The sequence below is a fragment of the Hydra vulgaris genome, chromosome 12 (assembly GCF_038396675.1).
Source record: "Hydra vulgaris chromosome 12, alternate assembly HydraT2T_AEP".
Lineage (NCBI taxonomy): Eukaryota > Metazoa > Cnidaria > Hydrozoa > Anthoathecata > Hydridae > Hydra > Hydra vulgaris.
Window position 1 is genome coordinate 72,003,701 of NC_088931.1, and position 14,390 is coordinate 72,018,090.

Sequence of the window (14,390 nt, forward strand, 5' to 3'; positions counted from 1 at the left end):
TCTGTTTAATTATCCTGTTGCAGAAGACATTTTTTTTGCAATACATTTCCTAAGTATATTGCAACATCTTCAACCACCGGCAAGACAAATAATAGTTATTAACTAGAGTTTGCAAATGTAAAAAATATTGATAAAATCTGTTAAGTGAATTGGATACGCTATCTGAAGATGTCATTAATATTTACTAAATGGTTGAAATCAGAACATTTTATCTCAGAAAATTAACACTTTGTCTTTCAAACATTTATTTTACTAATTAGGACCCTGCAGCAGTTTAGAGGTACTACACAGAACAACTAATTCCTAGTCCGGTTTTAACACCAGTTGTTGTAAAATCTTCAGAAAATGTGATTTTTAGGTTTTTTTGTTTCGGTATCTTTTTTCTATTTTAAATGGAGTTAAACTAGTAAAGTACATAAGTACTTAATATTTATATACAATTAGTACTTTTTTTTGTTAGTATTATTTTATAACTGCTAATTACAATTACAATAATGATGCTATTGATACATTATATTGTTATGTTTAGCATATTAACACCATATTGTTTTTTTGTTTTTTTTTTGTCTAATCTTGTTGTCTAAATTTATAATTTTACCAGTAAAATCGAGTTGTAATTTAGTAAAACTCCACAAAAAAAAAATTAATGGCACTAGTGAAGATGGCTTAATTAATAAGCTTTTAAGAAATAATAAACTATCAAAGTCACCCCCAACGAAGGATTGAGATTGATAACATTTTTGACTTTAAAAAATATATATTAAAACCAAGAAAAAAAAATTATATTTAATGGAATCCTATAAAGGAAAGGTATAATGTTATATCAAAAAAATAAAAAAATAAAAACTTATGCGAAAGAGTTTATTTGCAAAAATGCTCAAAAACCTATCAAAGTCACCCTTTTTGACTGTAGTTAATACTTTATTTAAAGGGTTTTCCCTTCAGAAATACTCTGCCGCTATTGGTCGCAAAGCATCTTTTCTGATTCTGATTTTTCAAGTTTGACTTTCTTTAGCACGATCTTGAAAATTTCGAGTTTCGTTTACGCATTTGCTCAATTTCTGACTTTGTCAATTCAGACTTCAAAGTTCAAGTCGAACTTCACTCAAGAATGCTTCCTTCATTCCACCCTAAAAGAATTTTACTTTGATTAGATTTTAACACATTAGATTTAAAAAATTTTTTAAAAAAAGGTGATTTTAAAATTAAAAAAAACAACAAACGTTTTTATTATCACTAAATATATATTATTAAACATGTATCAAATATAATTGCTTGAGTAAACGAAATTTTTTAAAATTTAAATCGTTTAGAGTTAAGACGTTTTAATATTTGACAAAAAAACTCAAACTCTTTGTAAATATCACAAACTTTTCCCTGGAGATTTCAGGGATTTTATATAAAAATTGAGGATATCGGGATGTCGATTTGAAACCGCAAATAGCATTTATCAAAAAGGTCTCCGCAACCTTTTGTCTAAAAATCTTAAAAAACTATTTTCACATAGAAAATATTCTTTTAAAGAAATATTTTCTGATTTGTCTTTTTGTAATATTTTTTAATTTATTGTAATATTTTTTAATTTATTGTAACATTTTCTAATTTATTGTAATATTTTCTAATTTATTGTAGTTTTTTCTAATTTATTGTAATATTCTCTAATTTATTGTAATATTTTCTAATTTGTTGTAATTTCTCTTAATATTTTATACAAAACCAATTCCAAAAAATGAGTTTTATAACAAAATAGTAAGATTTACGATTGAAAACTTAAACCAATATTTTTTTGTAAATATTTTATCTTTCTTTAAATAGTTTTACATTTGCATAAAAAATAGTAAGTTAGTTACCAGGTAACTAACTTGCTACTTTACTTAACTTCCTACAACTACCATTTTGGTTCCTAAATAACATCCTTCAATAAAGAACTTATTATAAACCGCTTCTTTTTTTTTTTAATATGTTTATTTCGCCTTCTACAATAATTACAATTTAAATATATATATATATATATATATATATATATATATATATATATATATATATATATATATATATATATATATATATATAAATATATATATAACAAAATAAGTAATGCCTCGAGCAAAAAGAAGACATAATTTAGGAACAAACTAGATAGTGGTTGATCACGTTTTACTGTGTTTTATGTTTTTCCTACATAAGGTTTTATGTTATTCCGACATAATGTTGCATATATATAAATGTTGTTATAAACTTACCGCTACGTTACTTCTGACGGAATTTAGCATAAATAAATAAGAAAAATTATAGAAAAAAATTGGTTATGGTAAACTCAAATTTTCGAAACCTCATTAGAAAATTTCAATTTTTTATAAAATTTAATCGTTTTCATAAAGAAATTTTAATTACAAAAAAATCCAGTAACGAAAACCAAATGCTATAGTAAAATACTATAAAAGCGTTTTAAAAAGTCCCGTATAAAACTTTACTTAATACTTTTAAACACTTAGTGACTTTAAAACAAAGCAGAACGAAACTTTGCGTTTTGAAACCGTGTGTTTTGAATATTAAACAAAGCGCTGTGAACTAAAACGGTATTTTTTCAAGTCGTGAGTTTTAAATATTAAGTTACCACACAAAAAAAACGAACAAAATATGTTTTAAGCAATGAGATCACTGAGAGTTTATTTCACGCACCAATAATTTGAACGTCTATAAGCAGAAACTGGTTGGTTGAACAAGTGTTTGCTCGGCAGCTTTTTTGTTTCTACTGAGTTTAATTAATAGTAGTTGTTTTTAAACTTTTATAAGTAAAGATGGCGTTACCCTTTTTAATAAATTTGCTATTCTAAAAGTTGATTTTTTTCCCTTTTGAATATTTCAACAAAGATATAAATAAAACATATAAGGTAACAATATGTTGTTTTTTTTTAATATGGATAAGGTATAACCCTAAAAAGTGTTCGCACTTACCTATACTATGTTTTGTACCTACATAAAAAACCTTCGAACTTACTTATGTTTGCACTTTATTGTATTTTTAAATCTAAATGCCAATAAAATGGTAAAAAAAAATAGAAAAAAAAAAGATTTTAAGTTAGAGATTAAACTAAAAAATAGTGTTTTAAAAAATTGCTTTCCTTTTTTATGTATATTTAGATGGGTTGCCTCCATAAAGATGCTGAAATTTTTCTTGTTTCAATTATGAGTTTGGTTTTAATAGGTAAGCTTTAAACTTTCTTATCTTTTTGTAAAGTATTATTGAATGAAAATTATCTTTTTGTATAATATTATTGAATCTTAAAACGTAAGTTTAGATCTTTAATTTTCAAGTAGAAAAAACCAAAATCGTATAGTCATAATATATTTATTTAATAAAGTAATTTGACCATTCTAAATTAGTAATAGATTTATTTTGCTGAACAACCTGTTTTGGATTGAATGTAGTTTTGATATAAAAATCCTGTTGAGCACATTTAGTTTGTTTTACAAAAAGTGAGTCAAATAAAATAAGTTTGGTCAAGTGAGTCAAATAAAATAAGTTTGGTAGACAAATATGAATCATACTTTTACAGAACTTTCAAAGATGTAAAGATGGCAATGTGAAACTTTTTGCATATTTTTGTCTTCTCACTAGTATTCTTTTTTTGGTTACGTTAGTAATTCAGTGAATAAAAAAAATGCTTTCCAAACCTTTCCAAACTAACTTTTTTAGATGTAGTTCTTGACTAAAATCTTACCAGGTGCGAAATTGGCAAGTTGTACAAAAACAAACAAAAATTAAACCAAGGTAGTTTGAAAAGCATTTTTTTTTATTCACTTTAAACTTCAACTTCAAAGCTTTTTAATAAAATAATAAAAGGTTTAGATGTATGAAAGGAATATTTTTATTTATTTTATTTTTTATTGTTTGTTCTTTTATAAAAAATTTATAAAAAGAACTCGCAGAATACCATTAGGTCTCGTCATCGAGAACCGCTAGCAATTAACAATCTCAATTAATCACAAACCGAATATAGTTGTATATCCCTATAAAAACTTAACAGCATAAATACATCAAATAATACATTAAATTAAACATTAAAAAATCTAAAAATATATTATCAAGAGACAAAATAATTTCTTTATTATTCTTAAATGAGAGGTAACTCCATTCCAGAGAAAAACCAAAATGTTTTAAAACTATTTTATTTCATTTTATTGATAAAGGTTATGAAAAAAAGCGTATTTATTTATTTAAAAAGCTTATATTAAACGTTTTTATACTTAAACTATTCTTTTAAATCCTTTAACTTCAAATCTCTCTTATTATTTAAAAGCTATTGTTGACTGTTTAAAAATAGGCGTTGGTATCACTAGTAGAAATTTGCATCTTTCGCCAAATTTTTTTTTTTTTGTCAACCTTGAAAATTAAAACAATATTTATGTATTGATTTTTATATATTGAATTTTGTATTGTACAAGTATAACTTTTAAAAGAAAAAAATGTTCAAAAAAACTTTTTGATGATGTCAAGCTGCAAAACTGTAAAGCATTATTTCTTGCACTTCAAAAAATGTATTCAATTGTTGCACCAAATATAAAAAATGTATTCAATTGTTGCACCAAATATAAAAAATGTATTCAATTGTTGCACCAAATATAAAAAATGTATTCAATTGTTGCACCAAATATAGAAATATACTCAATTGTTGCACCAAATATAAAAAATGTATTCAATTGTTGCACCAAATATAAAAAATGTATTCAATTGTTGCACCAAATATAGAAATATACTCAATTGTTGCACCAAATATAAAAAATGTATTCAATTGTTGCACCAAATATAAAAAATGTATTCAATTGTTGCACCAAATATAGAAATATACTCAATTGTTGCACCAAATATAAAAAATGTATTCAATTGTTGCACCAAAAAGATGTTTATTAAAGTTATTAAAGCTAAAATAAAGAAAAGTAAATAAAAAACATTTTTTGAATTAAGTATTTTCTTAAAATATTTTTTTAATAAATTTTTTTTAAATAAAAAACTTTTTTTTAAACAAATAAAACTAAATAAAAAATAGAAGATATCAAACAAAACGCTTTATTCAAAATGAGTCCGCCAACAACAAGACCTTATTTAAAAGTTTTAAGACCTCACTTCATTCAAAAAATAAAAGATAAAATAAGATAAAAAGTTAAAAAGTTTTTTGGTTTAATTAGTAAATGAATACATTAAAGTAGTAAATGAATAAGTTCTCATGCGACTCGTTAAAACTGTGAGACAAATCTATATTTTAAACAAAATGGTATGCTTTTGAGACTTTTTTTTTAAAACGGTTATCATCAAGTTGGAAATATATATATATTTTTTTTCGGCTGACTTCTCTATGTTACTAAATGAAATTTGTTCCCTCAAAAAATTGAACCTTTTCAATTTTGTACGTGTTGGTATTGGTGGAGGAAAAGAACCTCAAAAGATATCCATGTATGTGCTTGATTCATTCGCATTATATTTATAATAAAAAGAACTTTGTGTAGTAATTAGATTAACTTTTTTGATTTAATTAGAACGGATAGCTGGCAATTGACTTCAGTCTTCATAATGTTGAGAAACAAAAATATTTTTTTGTACTTTTTTTATCAAAAAATCTTTGTTTGATTTAGTTGCTGAATGCTGTTTTGAAACAAAACCAAAAACAAAACATGATTCCTTTGTTAATATTGAAATTAGACCGCCATCGTTATTTTTTGCACGTAATCGCGTTGCACAGACATTGTTTAGCCGATGGTTTAAGAATCTTGCCGATGTCGGTCTGACGCAATCCCGGCAAAAATAATGGCACTCTGATGGCGGTACCTAAGGTAGGCTCACTGATTTAAAAACGGTACGAATTTAAATCGGATTGCTTCCGTAATTTTATACACACATTCTTTTATTGGATTTGTATCCGCGTCTAAAATTAGTTATTAGAACTACCCGATTTAAACATGTATTAAACATGTATTAAAGATGTCTGTGAAAAATAGGATTAAACAGCTATATTATATATAAAATATAAATATAAAAAAAATGGGATATATTTTCAATAAATTAGTTTAAATCTGATTTGTTGAAGCTTTTTGAGCGCTCATCATTGTTGTGTATTATATAAAGTAAATGCATAGCCAATATATTAGTAATATTATAGCATAAAATATGTAATATTATAACTTTTATTATTGATGTTATTGTTATCAACTATTGTTTTTTTTATTTTTATCATTAAACTTTGATGATATAATTGTGGTGCGGTAGTTAGAGCGCTTGCTTTAGAAACAAAAGATCCAGAGTTCTGGACATATTTCGCATCATCGGTAAGGAAGGAGGCATGAACTTTCTTGTTAAATGCTCTCCCGTAATGCTCTTAGGTCTTTTTGGGGCGCCTAAAACAAACAAAAAACTATATAAAATTTACATGATTAGTATATTAGTATAATGATAAAAAACTGATTTAAAGTTTTTGTAAAAAACTATTTATAAATAAAAAATATGTTTATTAATTATATTATTGATTAATAAATAATAATTTACCATATTATGTAGTAAAAAACATTGACAATTCAGATTTTACACTTTACCTATCAGAACAATGTGACAACACTTTTAAAATTGAAAGAAAATTAACTCTATCATTAAACTGCAGAATTAATTTTAATCAATAACCAATCCAAATAATAGCAGCTAAACGTCAGCTAAGTGTATGTAGTGTGACAAGTAGACATGTATGTAATATTTTTTAGCCAACAGAAATTTAGCCAACGCTTAACCGGTATTGATACATTGAAAAAAAACCTAACCGATGTGTAACCGTTACAACAACATTCATCAACAACAACAACAAAAAGATTGGTGAATCTTCTGCTTTACAGGAAACTTTGATGTCATTGATGAGTGTGGAAAAAGAATTTTACTTAAATGGAAATTTTAGATAACTAGATTCCATATCAATGATTAGTTTGATAAGCAGAAGTTTCAACTTGGTAATGCATTAGAACAAACACCTGAAGCAGTGCATAAAACATCAACAAGACACTGAAAAGATTTATTTTCTTTGAATAAATATCAATCGTAGTAAGTAATTAAGAGCCATTGTTGTTAAATACACTTCAAAGAGATAGGGAAAAAATTTAAATTCATATTAAAAGAATAAAATTACTTTTGGAAACATATTGCCACATTTAAAATAATATTTGTAGTATTTACGGTTTTTATGCCTAATATTCATTTTAAATTAAATTATTTTACAAAAATGCACTATACACAGAGGCTAAATACCCTCAACTCCCTCCCACCCCCCCCCCCCTTCGTTTAGGAAAACTAGACTGAATAAAAATATTTCTTTACTATGTAATAAATGACTAAAAAATGCGTCCAAATAAAGTTTTAAACTCCCTCATTTTGTAAACGTTTTAGTATCATGATCAAAACATAAAAGATATAAATTAGTTAGTTTTAGTCGGTTAAATGATTTTTAATTTTTAAACTTCTTCAACTTCTCTTATTAACCTTTTAGAACAAGTGTTTAAAAAAATTTTTAACTAAAAATAACTGAAATTCGCTATAAAAAGCAATTACAGTTTGGTTATTTTTTTTGTAATAAGAAACCAACCAAATGGACTTGTACTAAAAAGTTTCTTATTTTAGGGGTTCTATTTTTCCAATATAGTACTAAAAGTTTCTTAAGTTTGCTAAAATATTATACGTATTCATTCGCAATCAATGGAATTGAATGGAAGTAACGCAAAATTTTTCAAAAACCAAACCACCTTTGTTTTGACAATTTGGTAATGAGGACAACGACCTAAATCAGATAGCGTAGTAAAGGGCCCTTGGAGAAAGGGGGCAGAGTTATTAGGAGCCCAAGCCGATCAAGGAAAACAACAACATATATCTCGCTTTTTTTAAAAAAGCAATGACTTCGGCTTTTAAATAAACACAAATAAAAAAAAAAAAAAAAGTTGTTTGATGACAGTAGTGGATTACCGTTTTGAAGCAGCTGAGCGACTATATAAAACTGATGCGTTTAAAAAAATTATAGATTTTGCTGCAAATCAGATAGGTTCTCCATTTACATCTTTTCAAACAGTAAATATCTGTTGTTCATTTTTAAATTTCAAAAATATAACAGTATAGATTCAGACAATAACAATTAAACATCCTACAAATATTCAACAAATATATCTAATACTTTTCCAAATCCAATGGGAGATTGTGGACAGTATTTTAGTAGGATAGTAAGATTGTGGACCTTCAAAATGCAGATATGGACAGAATTTCAGATTTGCTCAAATTGCTTGCAAAAACATTGTGATATAAGTTGCTCATTCACTGAAATAAACTTAACACTTCACCTATGTTTGACATTATCCATGAGCGTGGCAATTAAAGAAACTTCGTTCAACACATTGAAAAGAATTGAAACCATTTTTTAGGACAACGATGGCTCAAGACCGTTTGTCTGTACTAAACCTATTAACTACTGAATCATAAGAAACAGTTATTGCTCAACTTGCATTTATGAAGGTAAGAAAGAAATAATTTTATTAGATTTTCAACATACTTCACATATATATTCTAACATACTGGTTTATGTGTTAATAAATTAAAATTTTGTTTTGGAGTAAGATTTTTATTTTACACGTGTAATATTTTTGTTAAGGGGAGATGGTTCAGATAAGTAATTCTCTGAGCCATCTCCCGAGATTGAGAGACTGCAACTTTGATTGACTGTCACTCAAATTTTTAATGGTATGAACAAGTATAAGCGTTGATTATTCAAATCGCTATCAGCTTTTCCTGTAGTTTCTTACTGTGCAGGTGTTTTTTACCAATACCTTCTGGAACAAGTATTTCATAATACAATGCATTTACGCATGGTTTCAAGTTTATATCGTAGTTTAATTTCAGTAAAGATGTAAAAGAAAAAGTTGTAAATCAGAGAAAAATAGACATCTTATTGTTTTATAGCGTACTCAAATTTCTTCAAATCAATTTTAGTATTGTGTAGTTTCAACAACAAAGTTTTTCAGTTTTATCAATTTTTGATATTAATTAACAATTTTATTGCTATTTGTGTAATAATTCCTTCGTTTAATTTTATGTCGTTCAGTGCTGTTTATGTCGTTCAATAAAGTTTGTTAAATAAAAAAGTTGTTCGTATGTTTGTTAAATAAAAAAGTTTTTCGTATGTTCGTTAAATAAAAAAGTCCATTTGTGTAACTTTAGTATCATAGAAAACCAAACACATCAATTATGTCAAGTTTAAAAAAGGGATTATTTTGTCGTCTAATAATCGAAAAACAAAAAATAAAAATAAAAATTTTGAAACTTAAATACGGCCATTTAAAAAAAACTTGCTTTATTTATTTAAAAATTATATTGAACTTTACTTTCTCCTCTCGTACCTAATTCCTTTCCCCCCTCTTACAAAAAATTACTAGTTCAGGCTCATGATGGATTATTTGTTTGATTAAATAAAACTGGTCTAAAAATTATGGAACATTTGTTAAATTATAGGTTTTTAATATTTTATTTCTATTTAATTAAACAAATTTAAAATGTTTAGCAGCATTTTAGTTAAAGCAGAACTTGGTTGGCCATCTGGAACTTACGGTTTACCAGAACCAGCAACTGGATGCCCAAATTTTGGAAAAACTCAATGGCGACGTGGTTATACCTATCATAACACTGAAGACGAAAATCCGGCAAATAAACGTTCTCAAAATTATCATTTTGCAGGAAACTTTTCTCAACACGGTATACAACAACGATTTTGTATAAAAGACGATGCTTCTGGGTCCAATGAATTTTGGCCAGAAGGAAAATACTGTATATACAAAAAAGGTATTGATAGAAATTTTTAATTATATGTATATGTATATGTATATATATATATATATATATATATATATATATATATATATATATATATATATATATATATATATATATATATATATATATATATATATATATATATATATATATATGTATATATATATATATATATATATATATATATTAGGGTGCATCCAACGCCCCATACATTCAAAAATTGATCTGTCCCTATTCTTAAAACTTTCTATTGGTTCTCACAAGACACCCTGTTAAATTTTTTCAAAATTGAATGAGATTTAGGGGGGCCACCTCAAGTCTGAAACTTGCAACAAGACCCTAAACAGAAGGAAAAAAAGTTTTTCAAAAGTATGTCATGTTGGGTCTCAAAAGAAGCGAAACTTTATAAAATTTCAAAAATAGTTATCATTTTTTTGTTAAAAATACCTTTAAAATTTTTTTTGACAAAAACATGAAAAAAAAGGTTTTTTTTAATTTTTTGTTAAAAAATAATAATTTTTATGCAATAAAACTTAGAATAATAATTCTTGTGTAAAATTTTGTTATTTTTGAAATTTTTATAAAGTTTCACTTCTTTTGAGACCCAACATGACATACTTTTGAAAAACTTTTTTTCCTTCTGTTTAGGGTCTTGTTGCAAGTTTCAGACTTGAGGTGGCCCCCCTAAATCTCATTCAATTTTGAAAAAATTTAACAGGGTGTCTTGTGAGAACCAATAGAAAGTTTTAAGAATAGGGACAGATCAATTTTTGAATGTATGGGGCGTTGGATGCACCCTAATATATATATATAATAATCAATATTAAGTTTAACTAATAAAACAAATTTTGTGAACTGTTAGGAGTTTGCCCTAATGGTTTAAGTGAAGGATTTGTAAAATGGGACGATGAGCACTCCTTGATTGATCTGCCGAATAAGAGATTTGGAGTTGTTCCTGATGGAATTTATGAAAATAAGCAAACCACTCTTAATTTTTGTTGTAGCACAAAAGGCGATGTAAATGCTCATATCAGCTTACCAAATCTGAAACCGTTTTACCTGATGGCATACGGCTCTCCTTTATGTCAACGAGTGACAGGTACACGCGTAAGTCAAATGTTTGTTTTATGTCAACGAGTGACAGGTACACGCGTAAGTCAAATGTTTGTTTTATGTCAACGAGTGACAGGTACACGCGTAAGTTAAATGTTTGTTTTATGTCAACGAGTGACAGGTACACGCGTAAGTTGAATGTTTGTTTTATGTCAACGAGTGACAGGTACACGCGTAAGTTAAATGTTTGTTTTATGTCAACGAGTGACAGGTACACGCGTAAGTTGAATGTTTGTTTTATGTCAACGAGTGACAGGTACACGCGTAAGTTAAATGTTTGTTTTATGTCAACGAGTGACAGGTACACGCGTAAGTTGAATGTTTGTTTTATGTCAACGAGTGACAGGTACACGCGTAAGTTAAATGTTTGTTTTAGCTACTCAAAACAAATTAAAAAAAAAAAAAGATTTTCATGCGCAACTTTTATAAATTTCCATATATGCACATTCAAACATATTTATTGTTAAGTTTAGATAATTATTATATTATTAAATAAAATATCATTTTTTAATTTACAAATGTTAAATTTTTAATGATAACTTTGAAGTTTGATTAATTTTTTTTTCGACGAGTTAATTACAGTATTTCACAAGTATTACAATATTTTATCTTCAAACAAAAGATACCTTCGGTTATTACCAGACACATTTTTACTAGAAACACCCGGTGCCAAAAATAAACGTATATATTTCATATCATATATTATATTTACAAATATAATTTGCATATCATATATCAATTTTAAAATCTCATTTTAAATAAGAACTATAGTAATTATTGTAAAACCAATTTATAGGTAATGCAAATAAGAAAGACAAATTCTTTATCTTAACCATGAAATGAATGAAAGAAAGAAAAAATTAAACAAAATAGTAAAAAAAAACTCATTGCTAAAAAACGTCATTTTCCTTTCATATTTTGGTTTCTGCACATTCGGTATCTGAGTTAACTTCCTGTTTCGCAGAATTTTTTTTTTTCAAAATCTTTTGTTTTTTAATTTTTTTTTCTTTTTTCACGAGCTACTTTTGCAACCCTTTCTTTAAGTTTTGTGTTGTAAACCTACTCTGATGCAAAAACAAAAAACATTAAATTAGTTATTTCAGCTAATTTTTCTTTTTTTTGGTTTAATTTATGGTGAATGATAATTGAGAACATCTGAGTCTTTGCCAAATGGACAAAATGAATCAGAAATGGAGATGGAAACTTGAGATCTGTTGAAGGGTTGTGAGAAGTTTTTTTTAATCATTTGAAATCATTTGGAAGTTGCAAAAATTTAATAACTGAACTTGAAAAAATATTTTGCAATCTGGACTCCATACAGCATTGATGAACTATCAAAAAGAGATTTTCGAACTCATGTATCTTCAATTACTTCTACAACTTGAAAGTCTAATTCTGTATCAACATCCATATCAACAGTATTGTCTTGAATAGAAAAATCAAATAACTCATTGTTTACTATCAGTTTGGCTAATGCATTGCTGTGTTTTGATTTATCAGCCAATGATAGAAAATTGTTAATTAGTGGCACATCACTTACATTTTAAACTGCTAAAATATCTTAAATTATACTATACTAGATATTTGGTATACATGGTATACTTGGTATGCTTTATTTGGAATAACATCTGAATTGAATGGATAAATTCCACAAGCACGAAATCTTGAGAATGTATTTGAATCAGTTATAGCACATTTTCACGCTTTCGAATTTAAACTACAAAGGTGAGAATGTGACATTGTTACTTCTGGGTAGTCATTCATAATTTTTTAACCGACATTAGAATTTGCGTATTTAAGTAGTTTAAAAACCGCTGTTACAAGGCTGCAACCAGTTGCTGGTGTGAGCTAGAAACACTACAATTTAGTTCAAAATGGTCAAAGAAATTGTGAGATTTGAGTACGTTTAGAATTAAAATCTGTGGTCTTGCAAAACTAATACTCAACAATACCTCGTTTCGTTCAGCCCTTACATATATATATATATATATAAATACATATATATATATATATATATATATATATATATATATATATATATATATATATATATATATATATATATATATATATATATATATATATATATATATATATGTATATATATATATATATATATATATATATATATATATATATATATATATATATATATATATATATATATATATATATATATATATATATATATATATATACAGTATCGGACAATACGAGTGCAACCAAATAATGCTAATTTATATTCTTTATATAAAAGAGCTGCATTTTTTCAATTTAGAGAAATAACTATGGAACTGTTTAGAGACAAAGTTCTTCAAGTTTTATTCATCACAAAGTTCATTATTTGTACACGAAAATTAATAAATTAATCAAAAGTATTTAAAAAAGTTGATTTCCTTCTGGACAAAACAAGTGTAACTCGACAAAATGTTGACCAAGCTGTATTTCGCTATCAATATTTCGTGGCGAATCCTTTGTTGTCAATCACAGCCTTGCATCTTCGAGGCATAGATTCGATCAGGTGATCAATGAAACTTTGCGGAATTGCTGCCCAGGCTTTTTGGATTTGTTCAAACAGTTGAACCTTATTACGAACACCTTCACGATTAATTCTGCGGTTGACGATCTCCCACAGGTTCTCGATAGGGATGAGATCTGGAGATTGAGGCGGCCAATCCATCACCGATAGGTGGTTGTCTTGAAACGACTGCTTGACTACTTTTGCAGTGTGTTTCGGATCGTTGTCTTGCTGAAAAACCCATTTTATTGGCATATTCCATTCAGCATGAGGTAACATAACATCTTTCAGGGTATTTTTATACATGAAACGGTCCATTATTCCATCGTTTCGATGTATTGGACCTAGACAGTTAGCAGAAAAACACCCCAGGACCATTACATTGCCTTCATCATGCTTCACGGTCTTATGGCAGTAACGTAAATCGAGGCGTTTCCCGGCCGGCCGACGTACACGGCAAATGCCATCGCTCCCAATGATGTTGAACTTCGATTCATCACTGAACAGGACAGTTCGCCATTTCTGCACATTCCAGTCAATATGAGATGTAGCAAACAGGAGTGTTTTCTTCTAGTTTTTTGGTGAAATCAGCGGTTTCTTTGCAGGGCGTCGAGAAAACAGTCCGGCGTCAACAGCACGTCGTCTGATTGTTCGGTCCGATACAGGCAACTCTAATTGCTTTTGTATCTCGACTGATGATATCCAGAGATCTTTCTTGATGGATCTGACGAACATAGAATCCTCTCTAGAAGTGGTGGAACGCGGTCTTCCACCTTTGTTATCTGCTGCCAATTTCCCCGTAGAACGATATTTGGAACATAGTCTCGATACGGTCCATTTTTTCACGCGATATTTATCACAAATACTTTTTTGTGACATTCCACTTACGTAATCGCCATTAATTTTCTTTCTTAG

General features: G+C 27.4%; 1 protein-coding gene across 2 annotated transcripts in view; it reads left to right on the forward strand.

Moving 5' to 3' along the window:
- LOC100210679 (uncharacterized) overlaps window positions 1–14,390 on the forward strand; it is a 33,835-nt gene that overhangs the window by 13,492 nt on the left and 5,953 nt on the right. The window contains exons 1-4 of one of the 2 annotated variants that reach the window (XM_065814328.1): window positions 2,722–2,894; window positions 3,145–3,208; window positions 9,587–9,853; window positions 10,707–10,951. In XM_065814328.1, the coding sequence (XP_065670400.1) occupies window positions 3,145–3,208; window positions 9,587–9,853; window positions 10,707–10,951 (576 nt within the window). In that variant the 5' untranslated portion in view covers window positions 2,722–2,894. Of the gene's footprint in view, window positions 1–2,721; window positions 2,895–3,144; window positions 3,209–9,586; window positions 9,854–10,706; window positions 10,952–14,390 lie in introns of those variants that run through there. The other variant, XM_065814327.1, reaches the window with a different exon arrangement.